Here is a 13,379-nt window from a genome sequence, read left to right on the forward strand (position 1 = left end):
ATCGCCTTGCCCGGCTAGCAACCCGTGTTCCCAAAGTGAAGTCGTACCAATTAATATAGAAAGAATATAAAAAAGCATACCCATTTAGACGCTACAAATTAGACCCTGCGAACATTAAATAACCACTTACATAAGAGCCAATAATGCATTACCTCCAATCCGGAGGGTTCTTCATAAATAAGTGGTCGAAGGTAAAGTTAGCGGAAACATGCTTCAACAAAATCCCACAAAAGTGGACTAGGAAACCAAACACGGGCACCACAAGCTGCTCAACCAGAACCAGGTCCCTAATTTATTATTTCCCAGGAAAAACAGATCCTCAACAAGAGTAGATTTCTTCCCTGGAAAACAAAAAGCACGAAAACTTCCGCTCGCTCACTATACACGCGCCACCTGATAAGGGAGGATATTCCATCGACTCCTTTTATACACTCAATACGCCCCATGCACACCAGACAAAAAACTACGATAATCATCATTATAGTATATAAACAAAACATCGGGCAACACCCGGTAACAACGTCGGAACTACATGTGGATCGGTCCAATAAGAGGAGTGAATCTGGAACAATTCTCTAGCGAAGATTTATTTTTAATGCTCAATAAAATCTTGTATCGTGTGTGTTGGGCTTAACAAGCTCAGAAGGGTTCGAAATGTCAGAAGGTTCCGCATTGCTATAACTCAGAGGCGTATTGTTACGGCAGGTCAAGGATATGACATCATCATCCAGAACTTATGCAAAATTCAAAAGTTTGATGTGCGAACGGAAAGGCAGTGAATTTCCATTCAAGTTAAAGAGGCGTAAGACATTATAACAGGCTCCACGCGTCACTTCCTCTCAGCAATAAATAACAAATCGGACGCTACACCGTCTTTACTTTTGTTAAATTAGAAAGTATATATTTGAGTAACGATGTAACTTTCCATCATATGAACTGCAAATCAGAAGAATAGTGAACGAAAAGATGGAGATAAGCCTTGGGTCCAAAAGTAATAAATAGTTGATGATTTTATCTACCAATCCACGGCTTTGGTTATAGATCTGGTAACTCCGACCAACGGTTTTAGGGACCCTCTATGAACACACAGATACAAACCTCAGGAAGGATAGCCCTCTCGTAGCCATTCACTGGTCCTAAAAGGATCACAATGGCGGTACCAACCTTTGATCTAAAACGCGGAATATCGCTACACATAAAGCTCTATCTGGAGATATATCACGGACGAAAAAAGGTTAGCACGTAGCTAAGTACTTTAGACAACCAATCACACGAAAATCTTGGAGTTCGGAAAGACCCGAGGAAAAAAACGGTACCTCTAAGATCCGGTTGGTTTTCCCGGCGGATTCATCATTAATTATTATATTATTATTATGGATATTTTGGAATAAAATTTCGAAAAATGGTGGCGTTTTCCCTTTCCTTTGGTATTGATGCTTTTTTCTTATACAATACGCCTTGCGCACCTCCGTAAAGTAAAAATTGAACCGTAACAGACCATTTAACCCAACTTAAGAAGAAGTAGCTTCTGATTTATCGTCTCCAATGCACGTTTGAAGTTCAAAAAGACTAGTTGAACTATTTTCCGTCTTCCAAATCATTCCTGCAGTCAAAAAGCACAGAGTTTCCAGCATACTATTCGCTTAGTGTATCATTTTTCTCTATGTGTGTCATTATTTTTAATAAGACGGAAATTGTTCAATGGTTAATAGTTTTTTTATAGTACCAGTTTTTTTTTCTATCGGCAAGGTTTTACTTTTTTTTATTTTTCAGAAAATGCTTTTTTTTTGTTGTTAGGTGGTCAAAATAAAAAAATCTCGCGAAACCGACGACCCGTTTCAAACGGCCACTATTTTAAGCGAACATTGGGCTATAAATAAAAATAATTTGACTAGTTGCACTACACGGGGCGTGTGCCAAAATCGGCACTTCTATACGCCTTAATTCGTTCCAAAGTGAAGTATCGGCCGTATTGTTATGAAAAGTGATATAAAACGTTAACCGTTACGTGGGAAACGTACGTATAATTGTTTGACCGATAATTTTCGCCGTCGCATGTTCCCGCAAGAGGTCGGTTCGATCAATTTTAAAGGTGATTCACGCGCGGGTACCTAACCTGCAGTTCGGATAGCGCTGAATCGTTATTTTATTGTAACTAACGAAATATTTCCTACTGGGTTTGTCCATAGTATTTGAAACGTTTCTCAAAAAGGTAAAGCGCAAATTAATTACGGTGTGCACTACGAAAGAATTCGTTACATAGTAATCCAGAGGAATTCCAACTAATTACGCAAAGATTTCCACTTATTCCAGAGGAATTCAAAAGAATTTCTTATGATTTTGATAATTGGAGAGGAATTTGAGCTAATTATACACGAGTTAAGGTGTGCAGTATGAAAGAATCCCAACTAATTGCAGAGGAATATCAACTTATTACAATGCTCAGTAAAAAGCAATTCCAACTAATTACAGAGACATTGAGAAAAATACCATGTAAATTGCAACTAATTACAAAGGAATCCCGACTGATTGGAGGACTTCAGATGAATTCCGCCAATAATTTTTCCGGTTTTTCAACGGCATCTCTGAGATTTAGATTCGTTTATACAATTTAACAGTCTGGGTAACTTGGATTCCAAGATATCCACGACGTGCATCGTTTATCATTGACGCGCTCTGTAGAGTATCCAGTTTGCGACTTATCTCGATCCTCGATCAAAGTTGGAAGGTTACAGTTTTAACAATCCTGTCTTACTAAACTTTCGCATAAGTTTTAGCTAAGTACAAAACTGACTTACAGTATTTCCATTTTGAATACTGCTCCTTCCTCATATGTTGTTTGTGCCGATGTCGATTCATGGACTTTTTTGCATGGAACAGTGTAAAATATGTATTCGTCAGTATGTATTTGAAAAATGGACTTAAAATTCCAAAGTCTGCAATGAAATCCTCCTTCAAAAAATTATGTCATAAATATGAATATTTTAATGCTCTGAATATATATATATATATATATATATATATATATATATATATATATATATATATATATATATATATATATATATATATATATATATATATTGTAAAATATCATAAATTTAGTTTTTTTTTTTAATTCATTTAATACGTTAACAGCATTAACATACAAACATACAAAATAGGTTTGAGCGAGTTGTAAGATAAAGAAAGAAAGTGTAGTAGTAGTAGTTATGCGCAGTATTTGTTATGACTTGACAAAAGTTAGTTGAAAACCTATCTTTTAATTGTTTACGTTCTGTATCAAATATTTTGGTAAGTTTTGCAGAAAGGTTATATTCTCTATATTTTGGTTAAGCATTCTTTTATTAAATTATTAATATTTTTCTTAAACAAGTTTTATTTAATTTCAGGTTATAGAATGTCTCAAATTTGTAAGAATTCTATATCTTGTTTTTGCTACATTTGTGGTGAGTTTACTCTAAAAATGCAGCGAAATGCCATAACGGACCTTGTTAAAACATCAGCTTTATTTTGGATTTTCTATCGACGAGAGGGATAAAAGTTGGCTGACAAAAATATGTTGTAACAATTGCTTAAGAACGTTGAGAGGTTGGCTTGAAAGTAGTCACAAATCTATACCGTTTACGATTCTCTAAAAATGATTCTCGACAAAAAGTAAGATTATATATCCGAACATCGCACCTGCAAAGAGACCAATTCCACCAGAAAATAACGAAAAGATGGAAAACAAAAATACTTCAGATCTACAGCCTCAATCGAGTTTTATTTCTGCCTGTACATCTTCATCTTCGTACACTTTATCTAGATCTTCAAGTCCATCAAAATAACTCCACTTACTTAAAGAATGTGAGTTAAATAATCTTGTTAGAGATTTGGAGCTTTCCAAATCTAAAGCACAGTTAATCGGATCAAGATTAAAACAGTGAAATTTGTTGAATAAAAGTACAAGAGTCTTATATTTTTGCACAAGACAAGACGATTTTACGAGTTACTTTTCGATAGAAAATGTTTTAGTACATTGTAATAAGAATTTAGTTTTCCAAGAAATTCTGATGAATGTCGAGTTTTTATCGATGCCTCAAAGATAAGTAGGAAAGCCGTTTTACTCCATAATAGGAATAAATACCTCATCAGTGCCCGTTGCACATGCAACCAACATGAAAGAAGTTTATGCAAATCTGGAGGTATTACTTGAAAAAATAAAATATTCTCAATACCTATGGAATATTTGTGCTGATTTAAAAGTTGTCACTATACTTACTGGATTACACACAAGTGATGTTGTTTTCTATGCGAGTGGGACAGCCGCGAGCAAGGGAAAAACATTACAAAGTCAAAACTTGGCCATAAAGAAAAAACTCGACTCCTGGACTCAAAAATATATCTCATAAACCTTTAGTGCCAAGTGATAAAATTTAAATAAAGTTGGGACTCATGAAAAACTTTGTGGAAGCTATGCACAAGGATGGTACATGCTTTCAATATCTCGAAACAAAATTTCCTCGAATCAGTGACGCAAAATCAGGAATTTTTATAGGTCTACAAATACGCGAGCGTGTGACGGGCGGAGCTTTTAATTCGAGGTTGAACAAAGGCAGAAAAAAGTGCTTGGGTGACTTTTGTAAATTTATATCATAATTTTCTTGGGAATAGTAAAGCTGACACCGACAAATTATTCGAGAGATTCTTTCTGCTTATAAAGTTTTCGGTGCCGTATTAGATGAGCATGGTGAGAGATTTCATCAGGATATTATCCAAATTGAGAGACGCTACAATGGAAAATGGTCAGCAGCAATACTTGCTGATTCCTGTTGGTCGATTCGCCGATAAACTCCGATGGAAACGATGAAAAAAAAAGTACAAAGTAACTTGTGTTTTATCACCATAATGAGATATTTTTATTGATATTGTAAGAGTAAAATTAGCATTTTCCACATTAAAACTTAGACCGCAATATTTTTTATTATTGTTGTTACTTTAATAATATCGTTTTTCAATTAAATTAACATTTTATTCACAATCTATGTGTTGTACTTTGTACTGTTGAAAAACATAGAGCAACGGGCGAGACTATATGTTAGTCGTTAAAAAGATACAATGTGTTCAAAGTAAAATTTAATTTTCGAAAGATTTTTATAATTATTAAATAGATAAAGACATTAACATCATTGACAAAGGAATAATAATAAACAAATTTTCCAAGCCACAGTTCGTAGATCGCAATCCGTAGATGAGCAGCAAAACTAAAAGCAAAGTCCCAGGTGGAGGGAGGTTATAGAACTTAGGTAGCTCTACTACTCAATATCTGAAAAAATGGCTTAAGATGTCAATTTTGAGCAAGTATGTTTTTCACGCATCTCTTGTTCAGTCTCGTTTTATCTTCTGGATATCTTGATTGATATCAGTTTTCTTTTATCAGAGAACAGTTTTCTTATTTCTTGGAATAATGAAGGGGATTCTGTCTCAAGCAGCCTATAGAATTTCCTTAGCAAAAGTTTCTGTTTCTTTATCTAGCTTTTCTTCGTTTCTTAAGCGGACTGACAAATTTATATTTTCATCAATCTGTAGTTTGAAGTTGCGCAAATCGGTCAATTTATTAACTAATCTAGGAACTTTCTTTTGAATAATGCTATCTTTATGTGTGAGAAGGATGGTGGAGTGATAGGAGTTCATGTCACATTTTAGTCCTTTGGTTGCTTGTAAAAGTTCTGTTCCCTTAGTTGTTGTTAGTCTGGATCCCCAATTCGTGTGCTTGGCGGTGTACTCACCTCCATGTCTTGGCGTATACTGCTAAATGTACGATTTCATATGTTCTCGTAACTTCGAATTCTTCTGTTTTATATCCGATGGTGTTTAATTGATTGTACTACCTCCTTTTGCTGCGTTTTCATAATGTAAAGTCCCATACATCTAATGAAGGAGTCGTTGGTAAAATGTGTTTCGGATATAATATCAATGTTTTCTATATCTAGGAGTGCTTGCAATTGTTCCTGATGTTGCAATTGGAATTTGACATTAAACTTCTTAGGGATCGGTCCTTTGGTGCTATATTCTAATCTAATAATACGTTCATCAGTTTCCACTAACCCCTATAATATTTGTTGCAGAGTCTTATAGATGTGTTTGGTTGTGTTTTGTTATTAATTTCAGTTTGAGGCCCATCAGAAATGGTTTTTTCTTGTTCTTCTATCAACCCTGGCTTGGGCTATTTTTATTCTTTGTGGATGTTTGGCTTTCATCTTTTGCATTTCTTTTGATGTTATGCGTCCTCTATAATTGGCTGTCGCCCTCTACAATGAACGCACTTTGGCTAAGTACTCTTGTCACAGTCGGATGTTAGATGTTTAGCGGTACACCTAACGTACCGTGGACCTTTGGAACAAAATTTTTGCATATCAGGCTTGACACTTTACGCACTGGGGTACAAATCTCGATTACTTTAAGTATATCTGTAATTTCGTAGATCTTATCGACAGTTTCGTCATGTCCAAATGAGAGCATGAATATCTTAAACGGTTGGTTATTATTCACACAGAACATTCTTTTTTATTTAATGCTGCAAATAGCATTTTAAAATCATTTTCATTTTGTACATTAATTTTGATTAATTTTTGTCGTTAATGAGTTTAATCTGAGCATTATAATATTATAATAGGTGGACATACCCTTACTTTTTTAGTTTGAGCTTGTTTTTGTTGTTGTGGTGGTAAGAGACGTATCCATTTTTCTTTTCTTAGAACTTAGAAAATGAAAATAAAAATGACATATGAAGATATGATAGAACATATTTATAGTACCTAAAACGCTTAATAATAATATTGACATATGTCTACTTGGTCATCCACTTGATTCACCCTGTACATACGATTTGATTAGCGGACGATTTTTGAAGTAAAATACTCTAAGCTTGGTACCGCCTTTCCAACCCGAACGTCTTCTTGTTTCAGACCGAGTCGACGAGCCCGAACAATGAGGAGGCGACGAGCCAGGATTTGAGCCAGAGCGGCGGCGAAACGTCCAACAACGTTTCGGATTACGCGGGGCAGCCCCTCTTCAACATCGTCTACCCGGGGTACTACGTCGAAGGCCCGGCCGGTCCCCCGAACGGTACCGCGCCCCCGCCCCCCGACCGACCCGAACTAATCCCCATCGTCTTCTCACCCGCAGATTTAACGAAGAACTCCCCCGCGCCGCAACCCTCCGAACCCGTCGCGAAGAAACTGAAGAAACGACGCGAACGGAACACGTCCAAGACGATCGTCGCGGACGAATGTTCGTCCGACAATTCGGACGAACGTTCGTCCGACGAGGTGACCTCGAAGGATAAAACCGAAGAAACCACCACCCCACCCAAGACTGACGAAAATATCGCAAAGACTGAAGACGAGGAACCGCCGCAACAAAAGTACTGCCTAAAACCGGACGCGGAAGAATTCGTGCCCAGGTCGTACCGCCAGGGTTTCCGCGCGCCGCCGCAACCGCCCGCCGCCATATTGCCGGCCAATTTCGTTCCGGTCCCGATAGTACCGTTAAACGAGTACGGCGCCCCCGCCGCCGCCGCCGCCTTCATCCCTCCGGGGATACCGATAAACTTCTTGCCCCATCCGGGACAGAAGATGTTCCACCCGGCGCCGTTCTTCCCGCCTCCGCCGTCACCGCAATCGCCGCCCCACGAAGCGAAAAACGAAGAACCGAGGCAGAACGATGGCCAAGACAAGCACATAAACGTCATAGATATCGAGACGATCGTGTCGAAGCTGGAGGAGGCCGCCAAAGAACAAGAAGAAGAAGCAGATGGCGTACCGAAATCGACCAACAAAACACCTTCCAACTTGAACCATCGGTCGCCATTTAAGAGGAACCACTATAATGGCAGGTACCGTCGCGGCTCGCCAATGAGGAACGGAGACTTGCAAGAGCCGGTACCGGCGAAACCACCCGCGACCAGGGCCCAAAGGAGTTGGGTCCCGAACGGGTACCATAATCAAAAGCACCAAAACGGGTTCGCGAGTCCCAAACGTAACGCGCCTGCCGGTAAAAATTATTCAGAAATGCTCAAAAAATCACCGCCCAATGTCGGAAAGCAACGCACCACCGCCACCGCCACGGAGAAGACTCCCGTGAAATCGGCCAGCAACAGTATTTCCCACGCGCCGAACCAGTGGATCTCCGTGTCCAGCAGGAAAAAGAAGAAAGGCAAGAACTCGGAAGAGCCTTCTATGCCTCAAGACGACGAAGGCTCTCGGGACGACGGTTTCGAGGCGTACGACGTGACCCTGTTGGAGGACGTGGTACCGTCGAAAGCCGAGGAACCCGAGCGAAAGGAAGAAAATGAGAGAAATCAAATCGATGAAATTCTGATGACTTTGGCACAAAAAATAGCGAGCTCTACGAACGCGGAGGTAGCGATGATGGAGGTGAGCGATATCGAGAAGCACATGCTCGTGAAAATGGAACCGGAACCTCCAAGGGAACGCGAAGTTGAAACCAACGAAATCCCTGCCTCCTCGGAAGAAGAGGAAGCGAGGATCAAAAAGAAATCGAAGAGGCCCGCTCAAAAGACGGCCATCAAAAAGGTGATCATCACGGACGTGGATTTTTCGGACGCCGTCAAGCCTCAAGTGAAAACCGTCAAACCCCAGGTCACTCCTCCCGAAAAACCGGCTCAACCCGAGGAACAAATCGCAGTGGAGCCTCGAACGGAAGAGCCCGCGGTGACGGAAAAGAGGTCGAAGAAGAAGAAGAAGAGCAAAATGCCGAAACCCGAAACTAAAGATGTTCCGACCAAGTCGGAGGAAGCGTCGTACGATTTCCTTATGGAGGAGAGCCTCCTCGACGAGAGTTCGGACAAGACGAACCTGGAAGTGTCGTTGGAGTTGGACAAGCTCATCCGGAAGGGCATGTACAGCAATCTAAAGGAGCGAATCGAATCGTGCAATATAGACGCGGCCGAGGACACGTTCTTCCGCACTCTGCGGACGACGACGACCGACAAGCGTCCGACGAAGACGCCAGACTTCAACCGGATATTCCAGAGCACGAGGCAATTCCTGAAGCCCAACTCGGTAAGTGTTGAAGAACGACACGGAGCCGGTAGAGGCGACGATATTAACGAAACTGTCGATCCAGACGTTGCCGATTCGGCCTCTGGATCTTTTTTAGAGGGAAACCTCGAAACTGAAGAGCCTAGCACCATTAACGATATAGACGATGATAAGACGACGAAAGACGAGGACTCCAAGAAGCTCTATCCCATTACCGAGGCGGTAAAGGAGTGGATGAGCAAAACTAGAGAGGCCACGCCCGAGGTAGAGCTCCTCAAGAGTCCATCGACGATCATTAAGGAGTTCGGCCTCGGAGACGACCCCCTAGAGAGCCAAACGAACAGTTCGGACGAGGAAATCACTCTGTTTTCCTCGGATGAGGCGAGTCGCAAGAACAGCGACCTACAGCAGCAACAAGACCTCTTGGAGTTCTGGGAAGACGATATCCCCGACCAACACGTGGGCTGCGACGACAACAAATGTTGCGAGAAATGCTCGAAAAGCGAAATCCGACATGGCGACGAGGTCTTGGAGGTGTACGAGAGCAAATACGGCCGCGGCGAGGCCTACCTCAACCTCCAGACGCGGACGAAAGACGAGCAAGGAAAAAATTCGCCCTACCGCGCCGTCTGCTGCAGCCTGCAATAAACGGAGGTCGCCCTTCTTTATTTTCGCCACCGGCCGCCCGGGAACTGAACTCCGATGGCGGGCGGTCCCAAAAAATTGGTTTCTAGAATACTAAGACGCGATTCAAGCCCAAAGTGCACCGTAGCAATCGCAAAACGCAATAAACTACGCTAAAGTTAGGTTATGTCGCGCGCGCGCCGTCGCCGCTTGTTGAAAATTAATAAAAATAAATGTCGGGCGAAAATTCGCGGGGCGCCCGACGCGGTTTGTAATTTTTAAGATTTTTTTTTTAAATTGTTACGATCCTTAAACAGGTGTTTATAGTTCTTGTTAACTTAGTAAGTAGGGTATCATACAGCAATGTGCCATTTACCATTTGAACGTAGGCGTTTCACGATATTTTAGTCGATTTTTGTTTTATTTTTTTTTTCGCGTTTACTAGTAACATATTATACCTCTTTAGGCGATTAATTGACGTAGGAAACGGTCGTTTTGCTCACGAGTTTAGTCGAGGCAGGCGTTATGTGACTTCATATTTTCGTCTCGCAGACCCTTTGGTCACAAATGGCGTCGACCATATATTTTTATTTGGTCATCTTTTCTTCTTGGATCACAATGTCGTACCTATATGCACTTAGGATCACGTCGACTTTGTATTTTGGCTTGGCAGAATTCAACCCTTTGTTTACAAATGGCATCCACAATACATTTTTACTTATCCATATTTTCTTCCTGGATCACTATGTCCCTATATGCACTTAGTATGATATTTTACAATATTTTCCTGATCTACGCCAACTTGTCAAACCAATTTCATCTTTATATTCGGCCCCAGGGCCAATTTTAAAAGAATCTGAAACACTGACTTCAGAGTTTGCGACATATCCTAGCAAAATATTTAGGATATTGAATTTACTAACTAAATAACTAAATATGAACAGAGGAATCATGCAAGGGGATTCTGTCATAATGGATAGCATTCTAGAAAAACTGCCATAACATTGATTGGGAGAAACGGTGAACATCAAGAAGATGGATGACAACTTCAAATTGATACGAAATCCTTTGAACAGGTGAAAAGCTTCTCATATTTCTAGATGCCTAAAAGATATTATATGGAGGCACATATATCTATACACTGAGAGCAAAGCAACTACTAGATTTAGTTAAACCTATATTAACCTACACGACAGAGCGAGAAATGAAGTTGAATCCAAAATGTGATCAATTGGATTAAAATCAAATGATAAAAAATAAAAATGATAACGAACAATATACTTGTCAAAAGATCCATCAGGATAGGCTTTACTAGATAACCAGGCGATAGCCAACCGTGTTGACAGAAGAACTTGAATTTGTCTTTTAGGGTTTGAGAACACTTGCCTGGTCGCGTTTAGAAACAGCTCATAGAGCACAAGCATTATTCCTAATACGAGTAAATAACCTGTTTGAAAATGTTATCTGGAAAAGACTCTTAAGCTTCAGCAACATATCTGAACATTTTTTTCTCTGATCTTGCAATGCGAATATAGGTACTACATAACGATCAGTAGTAAAAACTCAATTGCTTTGAGAAGTTCTTTTGATTATTGTCAACATCGGTCCCAAAATTCCTACTCACTCTAATTGAAATGCAGGGAAAAAGTGAGGTTCTCTTCTTCTAGTTTCTATGGGGTGGCTTCTCGTGCCACCAAAATTCCTCTTCCACAAAAGGGTGTACCCCTAAGGTACGTCCGGAACTTAGTGTTCATGCCGCTTGCGGGAAAGTAAAGTTATGCTCGACAAATATTTGTTAAAAACTAGATAAATATAATTAAAAATTATGCGAATTTGCGAATGAAGTTAGGACGGAGAATTGCGAAATAAAAATAGGAAGTTGCGTAATCGCCACCACATACTTTCAAGTAGCTTTTAAGTTTGTTCGAGTATTAACTGACAGGTTTTGAAACGGCATCCGCGTGGGGTCGTTGAAATTTAAAAAGACAAAATACGTATGGACCGGGTGTGCACGATTCACGCTACAATTTTCCTTAATAAAATAAATATAGGATATAAAGGGGCGAGCATGATGTTTTTTGTTGTTAGTTAAGTTGTTAAGATTGTTATTTTTGAGATTTGTGCCTTCGCGATATTTGTAAAATAAAGAGAATAAAACACAACTCGAGCAATTCCTTTATTTATTCCCCTACGTGAGATTTCTTTTTTAACAGTTGGCGACGTAAAGATTTTGCAGTTACGGCGAATGCGCGAGGAAATGATTTGTCAATGCGCGATGTTTTTTCTATTATTTACGAAATTGATACTTTTGAACTTGCAAAGAGCATTAGATTCAAAATAAAACCTTCCTCGTTGAATTAAAAAGCTCAATTTCCAAACTTACAACACTGTAAGTAAAGCAAGCCGCATGTTTTCTATTGCCAAAAATTTCATCTTCAAGGACCACCACAAAATATTTTTTATGCTCCCTTCTCTAAAATACCTAATTATAAACTAATCTAGCGTGCGGAAAGTGACACTTCACTAAGTGTTTCTTGTTCTGCGGATCCGAGCGCTTTCGGACATTTCCGGGATATTACTACACGAATTTGGGAGCAATCGAATGTTTTCGAAGACTTTACTGCAGGGTTTGAATTTTGACATTTGTCAATTCTGACGCTCACGTCAGTGAATGTATTCGTGTTGCTTTGGCAAAAATGTACCCAAAAACTAACGGTCGTAGAAAAAACACTCCGCTCGTGCCAAATAAACTCGTGACTCAAATGCCGTTTACTACACTGTTGTTGCATAATATAACAAAGCGAAGTGACGTCAACGTCGTAGAAACAAGCCTAGAACATTTTCCTCTTCTTTTACAATTGACTTCCCGATGGGCAGTCATCCGGGGACATTCGCCCATTTCCGATTTCCGTTGAGGTGTTCTCACTGCGACTGTTAATCGCAAACAAAATTCAGCTAGAGACCAACAAGAACATAAATACATACAAGACAAGCTCGACACTATAAGCGTAAAGCACATGCGTCCAAAAAACTATATATAGCTGTCGCTACGAATTCCATGCTAGAAGGGGGAAACAAATTGGATTTCAAATATATGGGTACAGGAACTTTATTGTTTATAAGGCCTTCAAAAAAAAAACACTTGGAGCTATTCCAATGTCTTGCACATTCAAAAAGGATATGACGCAAATCACCCACTTCCCCGCATTCACAGAGATTCTAAGGCTGCAGGTGGTAGTGATTTTTCTAGGCAACTTTAACTTCCAAAAGCACGATTTCTTCGAAAAGGTTACATGAAAACAACTATATATTTTTCGTGTCCAGGATATCCAATGGTTACTCTTAATATAACTATAAAAGCCAGTAAATTGAGGTTTGAGTTCTACAGGATCTAGGTTTTTGGCAAGATTGGCCACATTATCCACAAAATAATTATTTTTTATACCTGAACGACAAGAAATATTATCTTAACTTTAACATTAAGAGAAATTGAATCCGACTCTCCCTTGGAAGCATCAGCGTAAACAAATGTATAATCACGGAATATCTGCTGAGCACAAAATTGTCGTATTAACATTTTTTGGTAATTCAGAATCGACAAAGTAAATGGGGAAAAATTGGATTGCAAAATCCGTTGAAAAGCAAGGTAAAACATTAGAAGAGTGAATATTATTAGCAAAGCCCTTCACGAGAGAAGGAAAAAATAAC

General features: G+C 39.7%; 1 protein-coding gene across 3 annotated transcripts in view; it reads left to right on the top strand.

Moving 5' to 3' along the window:
* LOC132705798 (muscle M-line assembly protein unc-89-like) overlaps positions 1-11,722 on the top strand; it is a 104,704-nt gene extending 92,982 nt beyond the window's left edge. Inside the window, exons 6-7 of one of the 3 annotated variants that reach the window (XM_060676685.1) lie at positions 6,951-7,110; positions 7,171-11,722. In XM_060676685.1, the coding sequence (XP_060532668.1) occupies positions 6,951-7,110; positions 7,171-9,695 (2,685 nt within the window). In that variant the 3' untranslated portion in view covers positions 9,696-11,722. Of the gene's footprint in view, positions 1-6,950 lie in introns of all 3 variants that reach the window. The other 2 variants (XM_060676686.1, XM_060676684.1) reach the window with 2 other exon arrangements.
* The last annotated feature ends 1,657 nt before the right edge of the window (positions 11,723-13,379 follow it).

Source organism: Cylas formicarius, unplaced genomic scaffold (assembly GCF_029955315.1).
Source record: "Cylas formicarius isolate icCylForm1 unplaced genomic scaffold, icCylForm1.1 PGA_scaffold_8__14_contigs__length_24414737, whole genome shotgun sequence".
Classification (NCBI taxonomy): domain Eukaryota; kingdom Metazoa; phylum Arthropoda; class Insecta; order Coleoptera; family Brentidae; genus Cylas; species Cylas formicarius.